Source organism: Theobroma cacao, chromosome 5, assembly GCF_053813885.1.
Source record: "Theobroma cacao isolate CCN51 chromosome 5, ASM5381388v1, whole genome shotgun sequence".
NCBI classification, from domain to species: Eukaryota; Viridiplantae; Streptophyta; class Magnoliopsida; order Malvales; family Malvaceae; genus Theobroma; species Theobroma cacao.
The window spans coordinates 46,139,714-46,155,623 of NC_142643.1; the positions used below are offsets into that span (position 1 = coordinate 46,139,714).

The 15,910-nt window shown below is 35.4% G+C and overlaps 2 protein-coding genes, 1 long non-coding RNA gene and 1 pseudogene across 5 annotated transcripts; 1 reads left to right on the plus strand and 3 right to left on the minus strand.

Moving 5' to 3' along the window:
- Window positions 1-543: 543 nt before the first annotated feature.
- Window positions 544-2,014, minus strand: LOC18600360 (non-functional pseudokinase ZED1-like; annotated as a pseudogene). The gene is made up of 2 exons (XR_016026418.1): window positions 1,875-2,014; window positions 544-1,785 (listed from the first exon to the last, which is right to left on the minus strand). The product of XR_016026418.1 is annotated as a non-functional pseudokinase ZED1-like (transcript).
- A 2,395-nt stretch (window positions 2,015-4,409) lies between these two features.
- LOC18600361 (cullin-1-like) lies at window positions 4,410-8,336 on the minus strand. Of its 2 annotated transcripts, none has more exons than XM_088806212.1 (9): window positions 8,220-8,336; window positions 7,193-7,358; window positions 6,976-7,075; window positions 6,317-6,505; window positions 6,168-6,215; window positions 5,884-6,087; window positions 5,714-5,791; window positions 5,271-5,360; window positions 4,410-4,822 (listed from the first exon to the last, which is right to left on the minus strand). In XM_088806212.1, the coding sequence occupies exons 2-9, from the start codon at window positions 7,321-7,323 to the stop codon at window positions 4,715-4,717; spliced, it is 948 nt and encodes a 315-aa protein (XP_088662338.1). In that variant the 5' UTR covers window positions 7,324-7,358; window positions 8,220-8,336; the 3' UTR covers window positions 4,410-4,714. The 2 variants fall into 2 exon arrangements, with proteins under 2 accessions (XP_088662338.1, XP_007030802.2); XM_007030740.3 differs by having other exon boundaries at window positions 7,193-7,366; window positions 8,220-8,309.
- A 1,619-nt stretch (window positions 8,337-9,955) lies between these two features.
- Window positions 9,956-11,090, plus strand: LOC148763018 (uncharacterized). The gene is made up of 2 exons (XR_016026284.1): window positions 9,956-10,148; window positions 10,229-11,090. It is a non-coding gene; the product is annotated as an uncharacterized LOC148763018 (long non-coding RNA).
- An 81-nt stretch (window positions 11,091-11,171) lies between these two features.
- Window positions 11,172-15,828, minus strand: LOC148763019 (zinc finger (Ran-binding) family protein). The gene is made up of 5 exons (XM_088806276.1): window positions 14,915-15,828; window positions 13,918-14,035; window positions 13,379-13,731; window positions 13,055-13,153; window positions 11,172-12,529 (listed from the first exon to the last, which is right to left on the minus strand). Exons 1-5 carry the CDS (start codon window positions 15,742-15,744, stop codon window positions 11,278-11,280), a joined length of 2,652 nt encoding a protein of 883 aa, XP_088662402.1. The 5' UTR covers window positions 15,745-15,828; the 3' UTR covers window positions 11,172-11,277.
- Window positions 15,829-15,910: the final 82 nt, after the last annotated feature.

A 15,910-nucleotide genomic window follows, 5' to 3' on the forward strand; every position in this document is an offset into this window, starting at 1 on the left:
ATTCTGTTTGAATGTAAGGTCCTCTTGGTTGTAGGAAATGAAGCAAATTGATTCAATGGAAATTCCACTTTCCCTTTTACTCCAATTATAGATTCAAAAACTGATGCAATGTCATCTCTTTGCCAAAGTTGTATGGTTCACTCAGAATTAATTTTCATACTTGAGTTTCCTTGTCCCCAGGAAATAAGGAGCTGCTTGCTGCAAGCTTAAAGCAAATGGTGAAAAAACATGTTTCCTCCATTGATGCATTTGTACAAAGATTAAGATCATCAAATGGACAAATTGTTCTTTGATAGGAACATGTATTAAGAGGACTGCCAGAGAAGTGTACTTGCAGTAACAAATTGTTCACTTTTATTCTTTTTTAATTTTGAATTAAAAAAACTGTTTAATACTAGTTGGAAAACTTCTTTTTTCAATGAACAAATGAAGCATCACACTACATAAAACTTTAACAATAAATCAAATCAACACAAGAGACAACTTCTGCTAAAATGTACTCACTGTGCATCTATTAAGCTAACAATAATTTATTAATTAAGCTCTAATATTTTACTTATAATGGATGGAAAATGTCTTGAAGTTTTCCAATAATTAACCTCTAACATTTTACATTTCCATTGGAGCAACCCACTGTCTTTCTTATCTTAGAACAACAGAATCTTACAACCAGGCTAAGTTTCATATATCAGTGGCTTAGAGTCTGTGGAGCCATGCATACAAATACTACTACCGCATACAAGATTTTTGCAGCTACTGAGAAATAGTATAGCCAAATGAGGTTAGGCTAACAAGGTGATGGAAAAGACTGATCAATTCGCCTGAGTTCTTTGGCAACCTCGATCATTGTTGGCCTCTTTTCTTCATCAGAAGAGATGCATCTAAGGAGAAGTGCTGCAAAATCCAGCAACTGCTCTGTTATATAAGTTCCTTCATTTTTTATTCTACTATCAGTAGCATTGATGAGCTCTTCAACACAAAGCTGCCCAAGATCCAGTGTTTCATGCTCCAACATTAAGTAACTTGCCTGTTGTCCACTTAAAAGCTCAATTAGAAGCATTCCAAACTAATAAACATCAAACTTATCTGTCATATAACCTCTATCCCAATATTCAGGTGCTACCCACCATGTTCTTCCTCTAATAGCCTCCTTTACATGTGATTGCCCTTCAGGAATAGATATACATAGCCCAAAGTCAATGAGTTTGGGAACATTGTTCTGCTACAATATGATATTTGAGCATTTAATCTCTCGATGGATAACTGGTCTAGAAAATGCATTGTGGAGATATGCAACAGCATTTGCTACGCCTGTTGCAATTTTCAACCTGCATTTCCATGGTAGAGGCTCAACATTAGTAGCGGAGATAAATGTTGAGAGACTTTTCGTGTCATCAAATTCATATACTATAGTTGCTATTTGGGTCTCCAAGCAGCATCCTAAAACCTTTAAAACATTCTTGTGAACACTCATTTGTGATCCAATGGCAATATCTTTGGTCGCAAAATCACCCAATAGACTGTGATTGTCATACTTTTTCACAAAAATTGGACGGTCCTTCAGAGAGCCTTTGTACAGCTTATAACCACGACCTTCCACAAAAATCTGGCTTGTATTATAGCAGTTTGTTGCTCTCAGAAGCTCTTTTGCAGAGAAATGACGGATAGGATTAGATTTGCCATTACAGAAGGTAATAAGCTCTTCTAATAAACGCCCTCCATTTTTGGTGAAAAATGTCTGATTATCTTCACGTCTCTTCACTTTCAAACATGCAATCATCTTGTCTACATCATATTTGGAAGTACTATGATGTTATGTCAAACATCTTTTATCCAAAAAAAAAAAACAAACAAACAAACATAAGAAAGCTAACCTGGCTTTGCTTGAGTTGGCCTTTGTTTATTATCTGTGCTGGATTTGTTTTGTCTGATCTAATTTGCTTATAATTCGCTATTCCTTCCCAGACTTGTTCCTAGCTTCAAAAGATTCTTGGAGTTAAATATAGAAACAGAGGACTTATTCTTCCAGGGTAAAAGAATCAGTGTTAAATTGGATTGAGTCAATCAAGCTTAGTTAATATACGAACATGGGTCCAAAATAAAAGATGTAATGAACTGATAAATTAAAAAAGAAAAATGAAAAATGAAAACACGAAGGGAAAAAGGAAAATGCACCTGGGATGATGGAATAATAAATCAAAGATAAAGGAAGCACAAGATCCAATGACTCAGAGAAATAACCTTCAAAATTGAACAAAATTTGGTGCAATGAAAACCTGCAGCAGTTTTTGTTGCCTGTACATATAGAAGTCTTACAGGTCAACAGACAAATATCCACCAACATATTATATTTGAGAAGGAATGCAAATGAGTGAACGTTGGTCACAAGGTAGGCAGCTTCCTTCGACTTCTCTTCAGTAGTTGCATGAGTTTTAGTCTTACAACCGATGGAAAAAAAGTAAATGAAACTCAATTGATTTTGTTTGAATGTTAGGCCTTCTTGGAAATGAAGGCAATTGACTCAATGGAAATTCCACTTTTCTCTTTTACTGGAGTTATAGATTCAAGAACTGGTCCACAAAACTGCTGGCTGACAACAGTGTTATTCAACTATGATGTTTAATTTAGTCAAACCACTATTACTTAACTTTAGGCTACCTTTGGCAAGTTCTAAGAAAACCAAACAAGAATCAAACTTTTTTTTTTTTAAAGTTAAAAAAGGGTTTATTTATATGAAAAGGGATGAACCCAATTACACAAAAGGAGAAGGAACCTGACAAAGAAAGCCTAGGATCCGACTCAAAGGCTGGCATTGCAAAAAAATGGCCAGCAGTGACTAAATCGATACAAAGATATTGACAAGCACATGTACATTAAACACGACATGAGATCACAAACAGGCCTGAAACTAAAAGCAAGGGAAAAGTAAGAAGAGGAAACATGACAGTTGAGGATGTTTCTTCCTCTTGCAAATCAGTCTGAGTCATTCCCTAAGGTGGTCCATGCCTAATCATGATGAAAAACGTTCAACATAAATTCTCAACCGTTGAGGACCCTCATCAAGAGCACAGAAATAGAAAACAGCAGGCAAAGAAGATGTCACCACAGCCGAATCACACTCAAACAGCCATTGTAACAATTAGGGGTAAAGGCGTAAAAGATCATGAGTTCTGTCAACTCCTGATTTGGCAAGCATATCAGCAGTCTCATTACCTGACCTTGAAATATGCCTGATCAACCATCCACCTGCAACTCTGTTTTTAAGTGAATGGATTTGAAGGATGAGTTGTCGTAGCCACCACGGGGCTTTACTAGGATTGGATACCCAAGACAACATTTTTAGAGTCAGATTCAATGATGATGTTGCTGGAGTTCACCCATGAAGAGGCAGCAAACAAGACCATGGCCTCTCTAACTGCCAGGACCTCTGCAAGGTTGGAGTCACCCCAGCCAGCCTTTTTAGAAAAAATAAGTTTAACAGCACCGGTTTCATCTCACAACACCCCTCCAATGCTAAGATGACCTGGACAGCCCTTAGCAGCTCCGTCAGTATTGAATTTGAACCAACCATTAGGCGGACACTCCCATGAAACCTTGGACTTAATCTGCTTCCTTGAGGTGAGGGCTGAGGCAGAGGAAGGAGCACAAATAAAACCTGTGATGGAGGTGTTATGGTCAGGCTACTTAGATTTGGCCCACCATGCCAGTCGCAATTTGATGATATTCAGTAAATTTGTAGGATTCCAAATTTTTCCATCAAAGATCATTTCGTTTCGAAAGAGTCAAATGGACCAAATAATGGTGAAGAAGGACATTCTCCACACTTTTCTTCTTGGAAGATCTATTTGATGAGAGTTTCAAGCCTTAAAGAACGACACAGCATCTTTTGGCATGCAAGTAATGATATCCCATTCGACACACAATGAGCACCACAATCTCCAAGATTCATAACATGTAAAGAAGAGGTGGTTAACCGATTCAATACGATTATGTGAGAAAAAAAGAGAGAGTACCTGTGCTCTTCATCATCTATATTATGACCTGCCTTGAACACTGGATTGGGGAGAGCAAAGTTAAGTTGACAACTGCCATGCATTTAATTACAACAAAATACTTCCTCCAATGCAAATACTTGGCCTGCATGAATTGAATAATCAACTTCTGATCCTGCCAGTAGTTAGGCTAACTACTTTTACTCTGTTTTCTACTTATTCTTGACATGATTGAAGTTATTGTTTGCTGTTACATACGGGTTAGAGTTTTCTATGGACTTGCACAAATTGTGTTCCGGATTCAAATAACAGTTACTGCAGTATAGTTTAGTTTCACAATTTCAACTATTAGGAAAAACAATATGCAAATTTTCAATCAGGATGAATTGGAAACCTTGCCCTGTAACACACTCTCAATGCAAAATTTAATTTTTCACTCAGCTAAAAATTCTGAATAAGAAGAACATTAGTTTTTGTTACAGATAGCATATGAATATTCTCTACAGGAGTAACTCCATCGTCGACAAAAACAAAATACAAGCATCTTAATTTCATTCAACTAATCAACTAATGAACAGCTGAAGCTTAATTTCGCCTAAAACAAAAAAAAAAAAAAAAAAAAAAAAAAGAACAGACATTGAAGCACCAACTCTGCTATTGGTAACTATATTTTATCAAAGTAATTTGTACAAGCATCTGTTGAGAATGCTCTCAACACAAACTTAGCATATATGGGCTGAACTTGCCATTAACTTGGACAGCCATTCTTCTGGCGATGTTGAAGAACTTCCCTCTTGAAGGGTCATGCCAGCACATTTGGACAATATTTCCTACAAGCAATCCATAAACACTATGCATCAAAAGAATTATCAGTGCAGAGAAATTAACCAACAAGGAAGACAAATTATGGTGCTGGTCTGGCATGCCTTAATTGATGAAACATGTGATAATAATGTCAGCTTGAAATTTCATCTCCTTCCTTCTGTTCTCCTCTTTCTTATTCTTTTTTGAGTAAAATGAAATTTCAGCCAAATTTGTAATAAATATGGGGAACAAATCTCGTCATGGCAAAGCAGAAAAATAATTTAAAAAGTTTGATAAGGTGTCATTAGCAAAATGTGAGCCCACCATACGATGAGAAGATCCAAGAGACTGTCTGCCAAAGACCACTAACAGGAACTGGAGCAAATATGTGCACTCGCTTGCATTACAATACCACTATAATAGGATAGACATGGCAACAATAATAAGATTACTCATTCAGATATTTATTGGCACCTGATAATCTGTTACCAGACCAGAATTCTCGGCTTGCTTTTTTTCCATCAATTTGTTCGCAATTTGGTCTAGCAACTGATATCTGACAACCTGTAGAATTATAGAAGATAGAGTTACTGGCATTTCTCCACATCAATAATGCTACTAGTGAAATTTTATATAACATATCCACCTTCTACAGATTAGTGACCAAATACTAAAAATTGAAACCCAGAAGAGAGAGCACAGAGTTTTAGCTTGGTGAAGCTTGATGAGTCAACATGCCTTACACCATCGTTAAACATGCTTAGGCATGAGATTTTACTTTAATACCAAGAATACAGCTGGAAGCTCCAGCACAACCACATTAACTTTACCAATAATCAATTGGAGGCATAGTTGGATATAGCCAACAAAAAAAAAAAAAAAAAAAAAAACCTTCAGGTTAAATTGATCAAATATACCTGCATTAACTTAGCTTCTGAGTCTGGATGTAGGTACTGACTGGCTCTTTGCTTCTCTCGATTCAAGCACCAGAACACCTTGAAAGTTATAATAAATCATTTACTGGTTATTTATTGTCCATAACATTTAAATAAATATAAGAAAGTTACTTAATTTGACAACAAAACACCTTGTGAACATATTCAGCCGATGAATCAAACAGAAGCCATTCTGAAGCTAATCGAGAATAGTAACCAGAGATTTCTGTAAGCATGATCTGCTCAAAATCTTTATAATAGTTAACTCCGCTATAGTCACTAATTTCCACAAAGATATCTAAAACATTCTTAAGCAGGATGCAGTCAATCTGTAGTCCGTCACGCTCTTGATTGATCTGCATATAAAACTGAACTCAGCCAAATTCCACTGAGTAGATAACTAAATTTATAGGGTAAGTAAGCACATGAAGATTACCAAAGTCAATGTTGCATCAATGAATCTACAATATAACTTCTTGAAAACCTGAAATTTTAGATTAGACCCAAAAAGAATAGCAGTTATTCCAAAAGTTTTCCATGGAAGAAAGCATACATAAATTGCTCAAGAAAACAATTGTCAACTACCAGATCGCGGAAGCAACTAAATGAGATGCCATTCAGTGACTCGAGCTCAATATGTTGAGGGATAAAGAAGCGATCAAGGTATTCAAAGAATCTACATAACCATCTTGCCATCAGCTTATAATTAGACCACATTACTACTAATTCTCTCAGCAAATTTGCACCTTGTTTATTGATTAAGGTTGGCAGTATCTGAGAGCAAAAAGGAAAAGAAAAAGCATAAATACACACTTCATTTAGCATCTGTCTGCAGTTCTGTGCATATCCACATTGAGGTTCTACAGCTTCCCAAGCAGTTTAACAGAAGAGGTACATAATGGGGAATAAAAGCACCACATAAACAAGTCTGGAGACAGCTAATATAAGAACTAAAATTTTAATTAGTATTGGGAGAGATCACCTTGTTACATTATAGTTATTTTACTTCTCAAACAATCAACATGTCATAGATGACTTCAGTACGCAACAGAACAAACTAAAGAAAAACCAACATGACATAATTAGTGCATGCATATACAACTGACACATGCAAAGATTTCAAAAAGAAAGAATAATGGAAGACAGAAATCCACTAAGATTAATGAATAAGCACAAAATAAATTCTTGAGAGAATTTCAATAAAGTTTCAGATTTTATATCTCAAGACATCTCAAATGTCTCACCGTTGAAAAGATGCTCTCTTCCAAGCTGTTTCTAAATTTCTCATAAAGCTGCATTGTTTTCTCGTTAGAACTATGGTAAGTGCACATGAAATAAACACATCTACAGTCATTGTGAAGGATAGCATATTTGTGTGAATAACACTAACCAAGACTGTGTAGGATGATATTGAAGAAGGCTAATTTAAATGACGTAAACCTTTATATAAACAAAGGATACTCATAGAACCTCTGGTATTCTTCTCCACTGAACTTTGTTTCAGGGTACCCTTCAATAATCTTCTTTGCCTTAACGATCGCCTCATCCATTATCATCATTCCTTCATCTAGTGGTATGTACTTTAGAATCATGTCTCTCTTCTTATATGTCTTCACTTCACAAGTATCTGCACAACTATCATTGCCACATTATGCTAACCGGTATAGAATAGTACCATTCAGAGCTTAAGAAGCAGTAAGCTGAAAGCACTAAAAGTAGCAGTTTCAACTAATTTATACAATTTCTCATGTGCGAGATATTATCTGCTGCAACCAGCAACGAATAACAAAAAGGATCATATTTTACACTGTTTATTCATTAACAAAAAAATCATAGGTAAGCAGAAATATAACACTTAAATTTCAAATAGATTTACATAACAATGTCACTCAATTTTAAATGAGGTTTATTTACCTCTTAAAAGACCAGAACAACATAAAAGCATGAAATTGTAAATCAAATTTCACTCCTTTTCCACCATTTCACTAAGCCAAACTACAGACTAAGAAAATTTTCTGAGAAAAATCACAAGAACCAACAACTGAATCAAGCATAAAGTTCCATGGAATAAAGATAAAAAATTTTCATTTCCCAAATCTTAGAAAACACTCAATTTGCAAAGAGTAAAGAAAAAAAATAGCCATCAATAAGCCAAGTAAAGACATCAACAAAAGAATATACAAAATATCTTCACAAACCGTTTTAACTAACAAGAAAAATCATCTGGAAAATACGCAAAGCAAAAGAATCAAATGCCCAACAAAGTTCATAAAGAAAAACATAAATTTACGTAAAAAATTCATGTACCAAAGAATTAAAAATTCTAAAAAAAAAAAGAGTTAAGCAAATACACCATACTCCTCTGTAAATAAGCAGCAAAAGAGAAGGAAAAAGAAAACCCTGAAAAACTCCTGATTAAAGCATCCTCATACATTAGAGGATTAAAACATGAAAAGATTATTAACAAAGGAACAAGAAAATCTTTTACCTGATTTTTCTCCTTTTGGTGAGAGATTTTTTTCTTGGTACAGAGAGGTTTAAAGGTAAAGGAAAGTGCCAGCTTTCTCTCTCGAGTGAGTGAGTGAGTACAGTGCTGAGGTGGCATTCTTTATTAGTACCAAAATATTTAAAATATTTTAATAAATATTTATCTTTAATTTTTCTCTTAATTTTTGTTTCAATTTTTAATTTATGCAAATTAAAGATTTCATATTATCTTTGGTCAATTTATGTTAACCATGGTAAGTCTTCAGTTTATTTTCCTATTAAACAATTTCTACAAATAATTTTCTTTATTTAATCTATTCTATTTATTATTTAATGCATTTTAATTGCTCTTTTTATTAAAAATGACACTAAGTAGGGTATTTGTTAATTTTGAGATACTCGTACTTGAATCTGATTATAAAATCTAATATTAGTGCTTTATTCGAACTCGATCAATAATATCTTGTTGAAACTTGATAAAACCTAAACCCATTTTATTATGTAAGCAATCACTTCAAAACTCGACTCGATATGAATTTAATAATAAAAATAAAATTTAATTATTTTTACCTATTTATTAGTCAAAATTAAATTAATCAATTCAAAGTAAATTTTATACTTAAATCATTTATAAATTAAATAATAATTTATCTATTATAAGTAATACATATATTAAAAAATAATAAAAAATTAATAATATTATAAAATTCATCATTTATAATCGAATTTGAGTAATAAATATTTTAAAATTACATACTATATGTCCTATATCTAAACTCATTTATTAAATACATTAATCGTACTTAATTAGGTTGAATAGTGCTTGATATCCATTTCCATAGTACCCATTGCCATCTCAATTTTTATGACTTTTTTCTTTGAAAAATTCTCTTTATGTCTTTCAAAGTTAAGTCAATAAGATTCATGATTTATAAATGGATTTAGTGTCTATGATAATCATGGGTGAATTAATTATTATTGAAATTTTAGCAAATATCTGCTTTGGTTTTTTTTCCCCCTCAACTTGGCATAATTGCAAATGGAATAACATTATGTACTATATGATGCCAAAATTGTTAATGGCTTGAACCTTGTCTAATCTACTAATAGGAATTAGTAACCTCATTTTCCCAATGAAATGCCAAGGAAAATCCTTATCATGAATCAATGACATTAAGAAATAAAGATATGAACATATCTTATAGACTGAAATTTCAATGGTTTCAATCAATTTAATTTGTGACATTTATTGAATTTTTTTAAATCAAGATTCCAAAACTCCATCCATGCTATTATTATTATTTTACATGGTATAATGCATTGATTGTAATGCAGTTTCAATGTAATTTTAATAGTATTATTTTTTATCAAAATACTTACCAAATCTCTATATTTATTTTTTTTTTCAATTTAATTTTTGTATATTCAAAATTAAAACAATTTAATTTTTTAATTTTAAAAATTATTTTAATTTAATTTCTTTTTTTAATATCATTCAATTTGATTGTTAAAAATAACGATATTAGTATCGATGTAATGTTGATGTGACACACAATATTATTGTGGTAAGCAATAGCTCAAATTGCTAATGTGGCAGTACTCTTTCAGCATGTGAGGGTGATGGGGCATTCACATCACCATCTTGGTTTGGATTGTGACGCGGCATTCTCACGTCTGCTAGTCACCAATTATATTAAACATTAAATTGAACAAATTAAATGAGTACAAGATGAAACTTGGATATGATAGCAACTTGGATAAAACTTCAAAAACTCTCCAAAATAGGTAAAAGAGAACAAGTTGTGAGTGAACTGATTAATCAGGAGCTGATCGGCAACAGGAAAAGAAAAAAGGGACAAGGGAAGAATCAATTCAAGTGATAGAAGGAAGGGGAATGGAGATGGCAGTTTCAGAAAAAGTAACAGAGAAGGTGATGAAACCTGATGATAAGCTACTATTTGAAATTATGTTGGACATATTTTCACGACTACCTAGAAAGGCTCTTTGCAGGTTCAGGTGTGTGTCAAAAGGAATTGCCGAAGTAGACGAGAACCTTCTTTTTTGTATACCTGATCATGAGGGTTGAAGAATCAGCTACTTCACCTGAGTTGTTGCTGCAAATCTATCTCCATTCTGCCTTGTCACCGCAATCTTATATGTGTTGTCACTAGAAAACCACATCTATGATCGCAACCCAAGCAAGCAAGAATTCATGGAGCTCAGCTGCCTAAGGGCTCCGACCTCAGTTCAGGTCCCCACGTACTGTTGGTTTCGGTTGCCTGAGTACCTGGTTGTTCGATGTTTCTATCGCAATACCAATTTCGAAAACATCGACAATTTGGAGATTGGGTGTGAGATCTTAACCATAAGTAACTATGGCACGAACAATTCGATTGCTGCTCGTGTTCTGCGTGGAGGATCTTGGAAGAACAGTGCCCTCATATCATCACATGGATGGGATTCCAGTATTGGTTAATGGATCACTACTGCATTGGAAGATTGATGGTGAAGATGAACAAAACATGTCATTCGATTTGGAAGTTGAGAAGCTCTGGAACCTGCCAGGCCCCTCCATGTGTCAAAAAGGAACCCTGAAGCACTCAACCTGACAGAATTAAGGCAAGAGCTTTGGCTGAATCATTATGACTATGGTAACCCCCATGTTATTGACATGTGGATTCTGAAAGATTTTGAGAAGTTCACATGGGTTAAGGCATATATAGCATTGATTTCAGTCCAATTAATACCTCCAATGGTGAAGAGGAGGAAACCCATATGTACCTGTTAGTACCTAAACAAAAAATATAAATTTGCAGCATATTTGAACTTTTCAAATTGTATATAATCTTAGTCTAGCTTTTAACACTATTAACTTAGCTTGTTTATGTGGTATTTGATCAATAATATTTACATGGTTATGAAATAAATATTTTTTAACAATTATACATAGACAGTTCGACAAATATAAATATTTTTTGATTAAATTAAAAGCATAAAAATACAATTTTTATGGGGATTGCTATGGAAAGAGAAAAGGAAAAATTGTCACAGCTTTGAGCTTATCTTTCAATAACACGCCTACTGTTTCTAAATTCACTAGGATCATCACTGCCTATACTATATTCATGAGACCTTCCACGGCGCCTATTTTCAAATACTCCATATTGCCTAGGACCCTTGAATTTCTGCATGTTGTTATTCTTTCTCTGCCTGCTATAGTCATCCCCTCGAAGCCTCCCTTTATCACCTCGAGACCCTCGATATGATTTATCGAAATGATCACCGGGATATTTCCTTCCATCATCCATCTTGGTGTTGGACCAAGATCGTGAATCTTTCCTGAAGTTATAATCACCAGGGTCGCGAACATTGTTTCCTCTTCTGCCAGATCCTGTTTTACTCCCTCTTGACCCATTTCTCCTGGAATGTGGACCTTCTAAATCAGAGACGGAACCACCTTCAAAATCGGAACTTCCTCCTCTCTGAAAATTGCCTCGACCGTAACTCCGTTTCTCCTGTCTCCTCCCTTTAGGTCTAAAATTGCCAAAACCGTCATCACCATCGGAATCCAAATCAAGGTCTTCGTCTGAGCCAAAGCTTAAGTCCTTTGATGCACCTCTACCTCTATGCTTTGAGTCAGCTACATGACTCGATTTCCATTTAGGATGAACTGAAAGCTCTTCATCGGAATCAAAATCTAGCTCATCATCTTCAGAACCTGATAAAGCTACATTTTTATGCATGTGCTTAGATGAGTTACTATGAGAAGGAAACCTTGTCCCTCGACGAGCAGGAGAACTATTATTAGAGCCCTTGATATCTTCTGGTTCAGAAAACACCTCCTTGTCAGAGTAAGAAGCTTTCCGCCTTGGATTATTTCGCTGAGTGTCTATCTCATAACTGTCAATGTCATCTTCATCATCGAAATCATCAAAACCCATTCCATGTTTGCTGCTATCTATGTCTGAATACTTTCTTTCATGAACCCTTGAGGCTCGGCCAGCTGTATCAAAATCATCTTCAAGCCCTCTAAACTTCCCTCCATGGGTCTGGTTGTCCAAAGGAGAAGCTTCACTCATTACTGGAGAATCTGCATACTCAAAGGCAGCAACATCTGCCCCGTCTGATTCATCATCATCAAAGTCAAAATTCCAGGCATTAGAGACCTCTGGTCGGTGGGCAACCTTCTCCAACCTTGTTCTTGGACCAGGTTGCATTTCTTGTACTTTACTCTCCATAAAAGCATCAGGTGGACGCTTGCAATCACAATGAAAACATGCCATATTTCTCCTATAATTTAAGAAATTGCACCTGCCATAGCACATAACAACAAGAAGCAAACAGTTCAACATATTAAACTAGTACAGAGGAAGAGATGCATTCTAGAGTTTATACTTGATAAGAAGTAGGAGTCATAATCCTCGTTTAGAAGAGGATCACTGAGAACATAAAGTCAATAAATCAAGCCTATCAACTTATTATAAATGCTCATAACCAACCCAACCCAACCCACCACACTCTTTTTTCATTTTTTGCAAGAAAAGAGAGAAGGAAAGAAAAAGATACACAAAAAATAAAATAAACCAGACATGAAAAATGTCCAGATCAATAGTTGCAATCATATTTTCTAGCACAAGTTTTCCTTTTAGTAAACAGTTGATAATGGAAACCTCCGGCATTTACACTCATGAAGCTAGCACATGTGTCGAACCAAATTGTGAAAAGCTAAATCTAGGATTTAAACAGAACAAATCATATACAGTAAATGAACTTCGAATCAAGTGATTTTACATTAAAACCTAAGCAGAATATGCAAGGGACAAAAAATTAACTTACTCGGGGCATTCCCATTCCCCAGGAAGCAGCTGTCTCTTTGGCCGCTTAGCATCACACTGTAGACAGACTGTATTCTTTGCAAAATTCATGAAATCGCACCTGAGACCAACATCCGATGATTTCAGAGTTTAGAGATTAAAATATGTTTAAGTTTTAAGTTTAACATGAAGCATCATAAATAAAGCTCAGAACATGCTTTTGTACAACTACAACAACATTCCATGATATGGACAGGATGCATCTCAATCAATATTGTTGCAAAGATTACAAAGTCTCCAGAAAGAATTCCACGTGAAACTTATAACTCTTACAGAGCTCACATACTTGGGACAAAGCCAATCCCCCTTTTTCATCTCAATGTCATCACGCCCAACTCGTTTCTTCGGAGGAGGTGGAGGTTGCTTCACTTTTGGTGGAGGCTTCTTTATCACTGGAGGGGGAAGATTTGGGTCTATAGGAACAGCACTCAACTTTACAACCTCATGAAGCAACTTACGAACAACATTCTTTACAGACTTCTGTTTAATAACAGACTCATTGAAGACTGACCCATTCATAGAATGAAAACCATAGGTCAATAGGACACGCATAACATCAATAGTTCGTGCCTCATCCTCTTTGTTTGTTAAAAGATATGCTCTCTCGCAGGAATTCCTCAAACTGCAGGAACTACAAACCTGATACACAAATAATTGGTCACTGTTAAATTATTTAAAAAAAAAAAAAAAAAAAGCGAAGCAAAATTGACATATGAAGATGAACATAAACACATGAATAATTAAAGGGCCAAAAACAAAAGAAGCAAGAACAGCAGAAGTTTTGTTAGATATGCTAAACATAAGAGTAAAGAAATTAAGACTTACATCTCCTTCATCGAGGTGAACATGTTTCCTCAAGAGTTTTGCAGAGAACACCACCTTTTTGTCTGCACTTGGGCATCCAAAACCAACCAAATTTTGGACATCCTGTCTTGACAATGACCTGAAATTAACTTTCTATTTGAGCAAAGCCAAGTCAAGTAGCATTAATCAAAATGAATATTCCAAATAACTCCTTGAATAAACATTTTTCTCAGATAATTTAATTAATTAATTCCTCCAAAGAAGCAGAAGACTGCTACAGAGGGAACAAACTGCCTGAGAAAAGGCAGAGAAGTCAGGAAACAACTAAGAAATGAACAACTAAAACAACTACAATAGGGCAAAAACAAAATCAGCAACATTCTTTATACAGAATTTTCATAGTGATTCCCCATCTTTGGCATAAGCAACAATTACTCATAGTATCAGCAAATCCTAAACAGCAATTCATTCAGTAAACATTTTACCAAGACCAAACCCTAGAAAAGTCCACTGTGAACTTCAAGCACCATATCTCAATTTCTGAAGAAACAAAGGACAAGAAAGCCAAAGTTCAAATCAAAATTTGGCAATTATCTCTATTTCCCATTATAATCAACCTCTTGATTATTTATAAAAACCAATCACTACCATTATGGTCCACTTACACATCAATAATCATTCTTAACAAAAATGGTTAACAAAAACTAAATGATCTCCAAATTCACAGCATCAAATCTGAAAGCAAATGCATTTCCTTGCGATTCATTTGCAACACAGGGTTGAAAATTAATTAATTAATTAATAATAATAAACAGCATTCCATACACAATCCAATCACTTATACCATCAATCTTCCAACCAAACTTCAATCCTAATATATTCAAGGCAAGAAAACTAAATCCATCTCTATGCAACAAATTATAAATTAAACTAACTAAACCAATCTATTTCAAATTCAAATACGATGCCAATCATTAGAAACCAAACGCAAAATGAGAAAAAAAACCAATATACAAACCTCAATATATCAAACCGGTCCTTCCCAAAATTAAGACAAGCAGTTTGCACAGTCCTGAAGTCTTTAAAATCAATTCCAGCATTATCCTTAACTTCCTCAACAACATTACTCAAGTCAAATCCCAACTCTTCCACCATCTTTCCCTCATCTCTCCTTTTATGATCAAAGTAATTCTGCTGCACTAATCTCTCCATCAACTCTATCCACTCCGGCCATGGGTGCACCAACTCCACCTCATTGCCCTTCTGCCTCTCCAACTCGCCCAACTCAGCCACTGGGTCAGTACTAAAAACACTGGAGTTAGCCTCATTTTTAGCGGTTTCACCTTCTGAGATTTCCTTGTTCTCCCCATGCTTCGATTCCCTCCAAGCACGAATCCGCCGGAGGGCATCGCCGTTTCGTGACTCGGTTAACTCGGGCGAGTCAGACAAAGTAAAGTCATTAGTACTGGCATCATTTTTGGCAATTCCAGATTCTGGGCTTTGTTCTTTGGGTTGAAATTGCTGTTGGGTTGCTTGAGCTTCCTTTTTTGATTGGCGCCAAGCTCGGATACGTTGGAGGGTGTCGTCGTACTGGACCGATTGTTGTTGTCTCTGTCTTTCAATTTGATCAATTTGGTCAAAAACGAAGCTCATGCGAGCCGAGAGAGAGGTTGGTTTCGGTGGGTCTTGAGTGGTGGAGACCGCCGGCTGCGGTGAAGCAGAAGAGAAGGGCTTTGATGTAGTGGTGGTGAAAATTGGAGAGGGAGAAAAGTTGTTGAGTTTTAGGGGGATTTTGGAAGAGAGAGAAAGGCGTTTCAGGAGAAGGAGAGTGAATGGAGATTGTGCCATTTTTTTTTCCTTCGGGGTTCAAAGAGAGTTAGGGAAGAGTTAAACTAAAACCCTCCATGGATGAACAAGAACAAGAGCGCCATAGGAAGGTTAAACCCTTGCAGAGAAAGGATTCCAAGAAGTGAATATTGGGCCGGCATTAGCCCAATTTAGGGCCCAGATTGCA

What these genes read in the sequence shown, in the direction of transcription:
- LOC18600361 (XM_088806212.1), bottom strand. Translation starts at nt 7,323, where the DNA reads ATGATTCTAAAGTACATACCACTAGATGAAGGAATGATGATAATGGAT. An exon ending in TTAGTTGCTTCCGCGATCTG is followed by an intron (nt 6,216 to 6,316) that starts GTAGTTGACAAT and finishes CTAAAATTTCAG; the next exon opens with GTTTTCAAGAAGTTATATTG. An exon ending in GTCTGGTAACAGATTATCAG is followed by an intron (nt 4,823 to 5,270) that starts GTGCCAATAAAT and finishes GATTGCTTGTAG; the next exon opens with GAAATATTGTCCAAATGTGC.
- LOC148763019 (XM_088806276.1), bottom strand. Translation starts at nt 15,744, where the DNA reads ATGGCACAATCTCCATTCACTCTCCTTCTCCTGAAACGCCTTTCTCTC. An exon ending in TTCACCTCGATGAAGGAGAT is followed by an intron (nt 13,732 to 13,917) that starts GTAAGTCTTAAT and finishes TTTGTGTATCAG; the next exon opens with GTTTGTAGTTCCTGCAGTTT. An exon ending in GGGGAATGGGAATGCCCCGA is followed by an intron (nt 12,530 to 13,054) that starts GTAAGTTAATTT and finishes GTGCTATGGCAG; the next exon opens with GTGCAATTTCTTAAATTATA.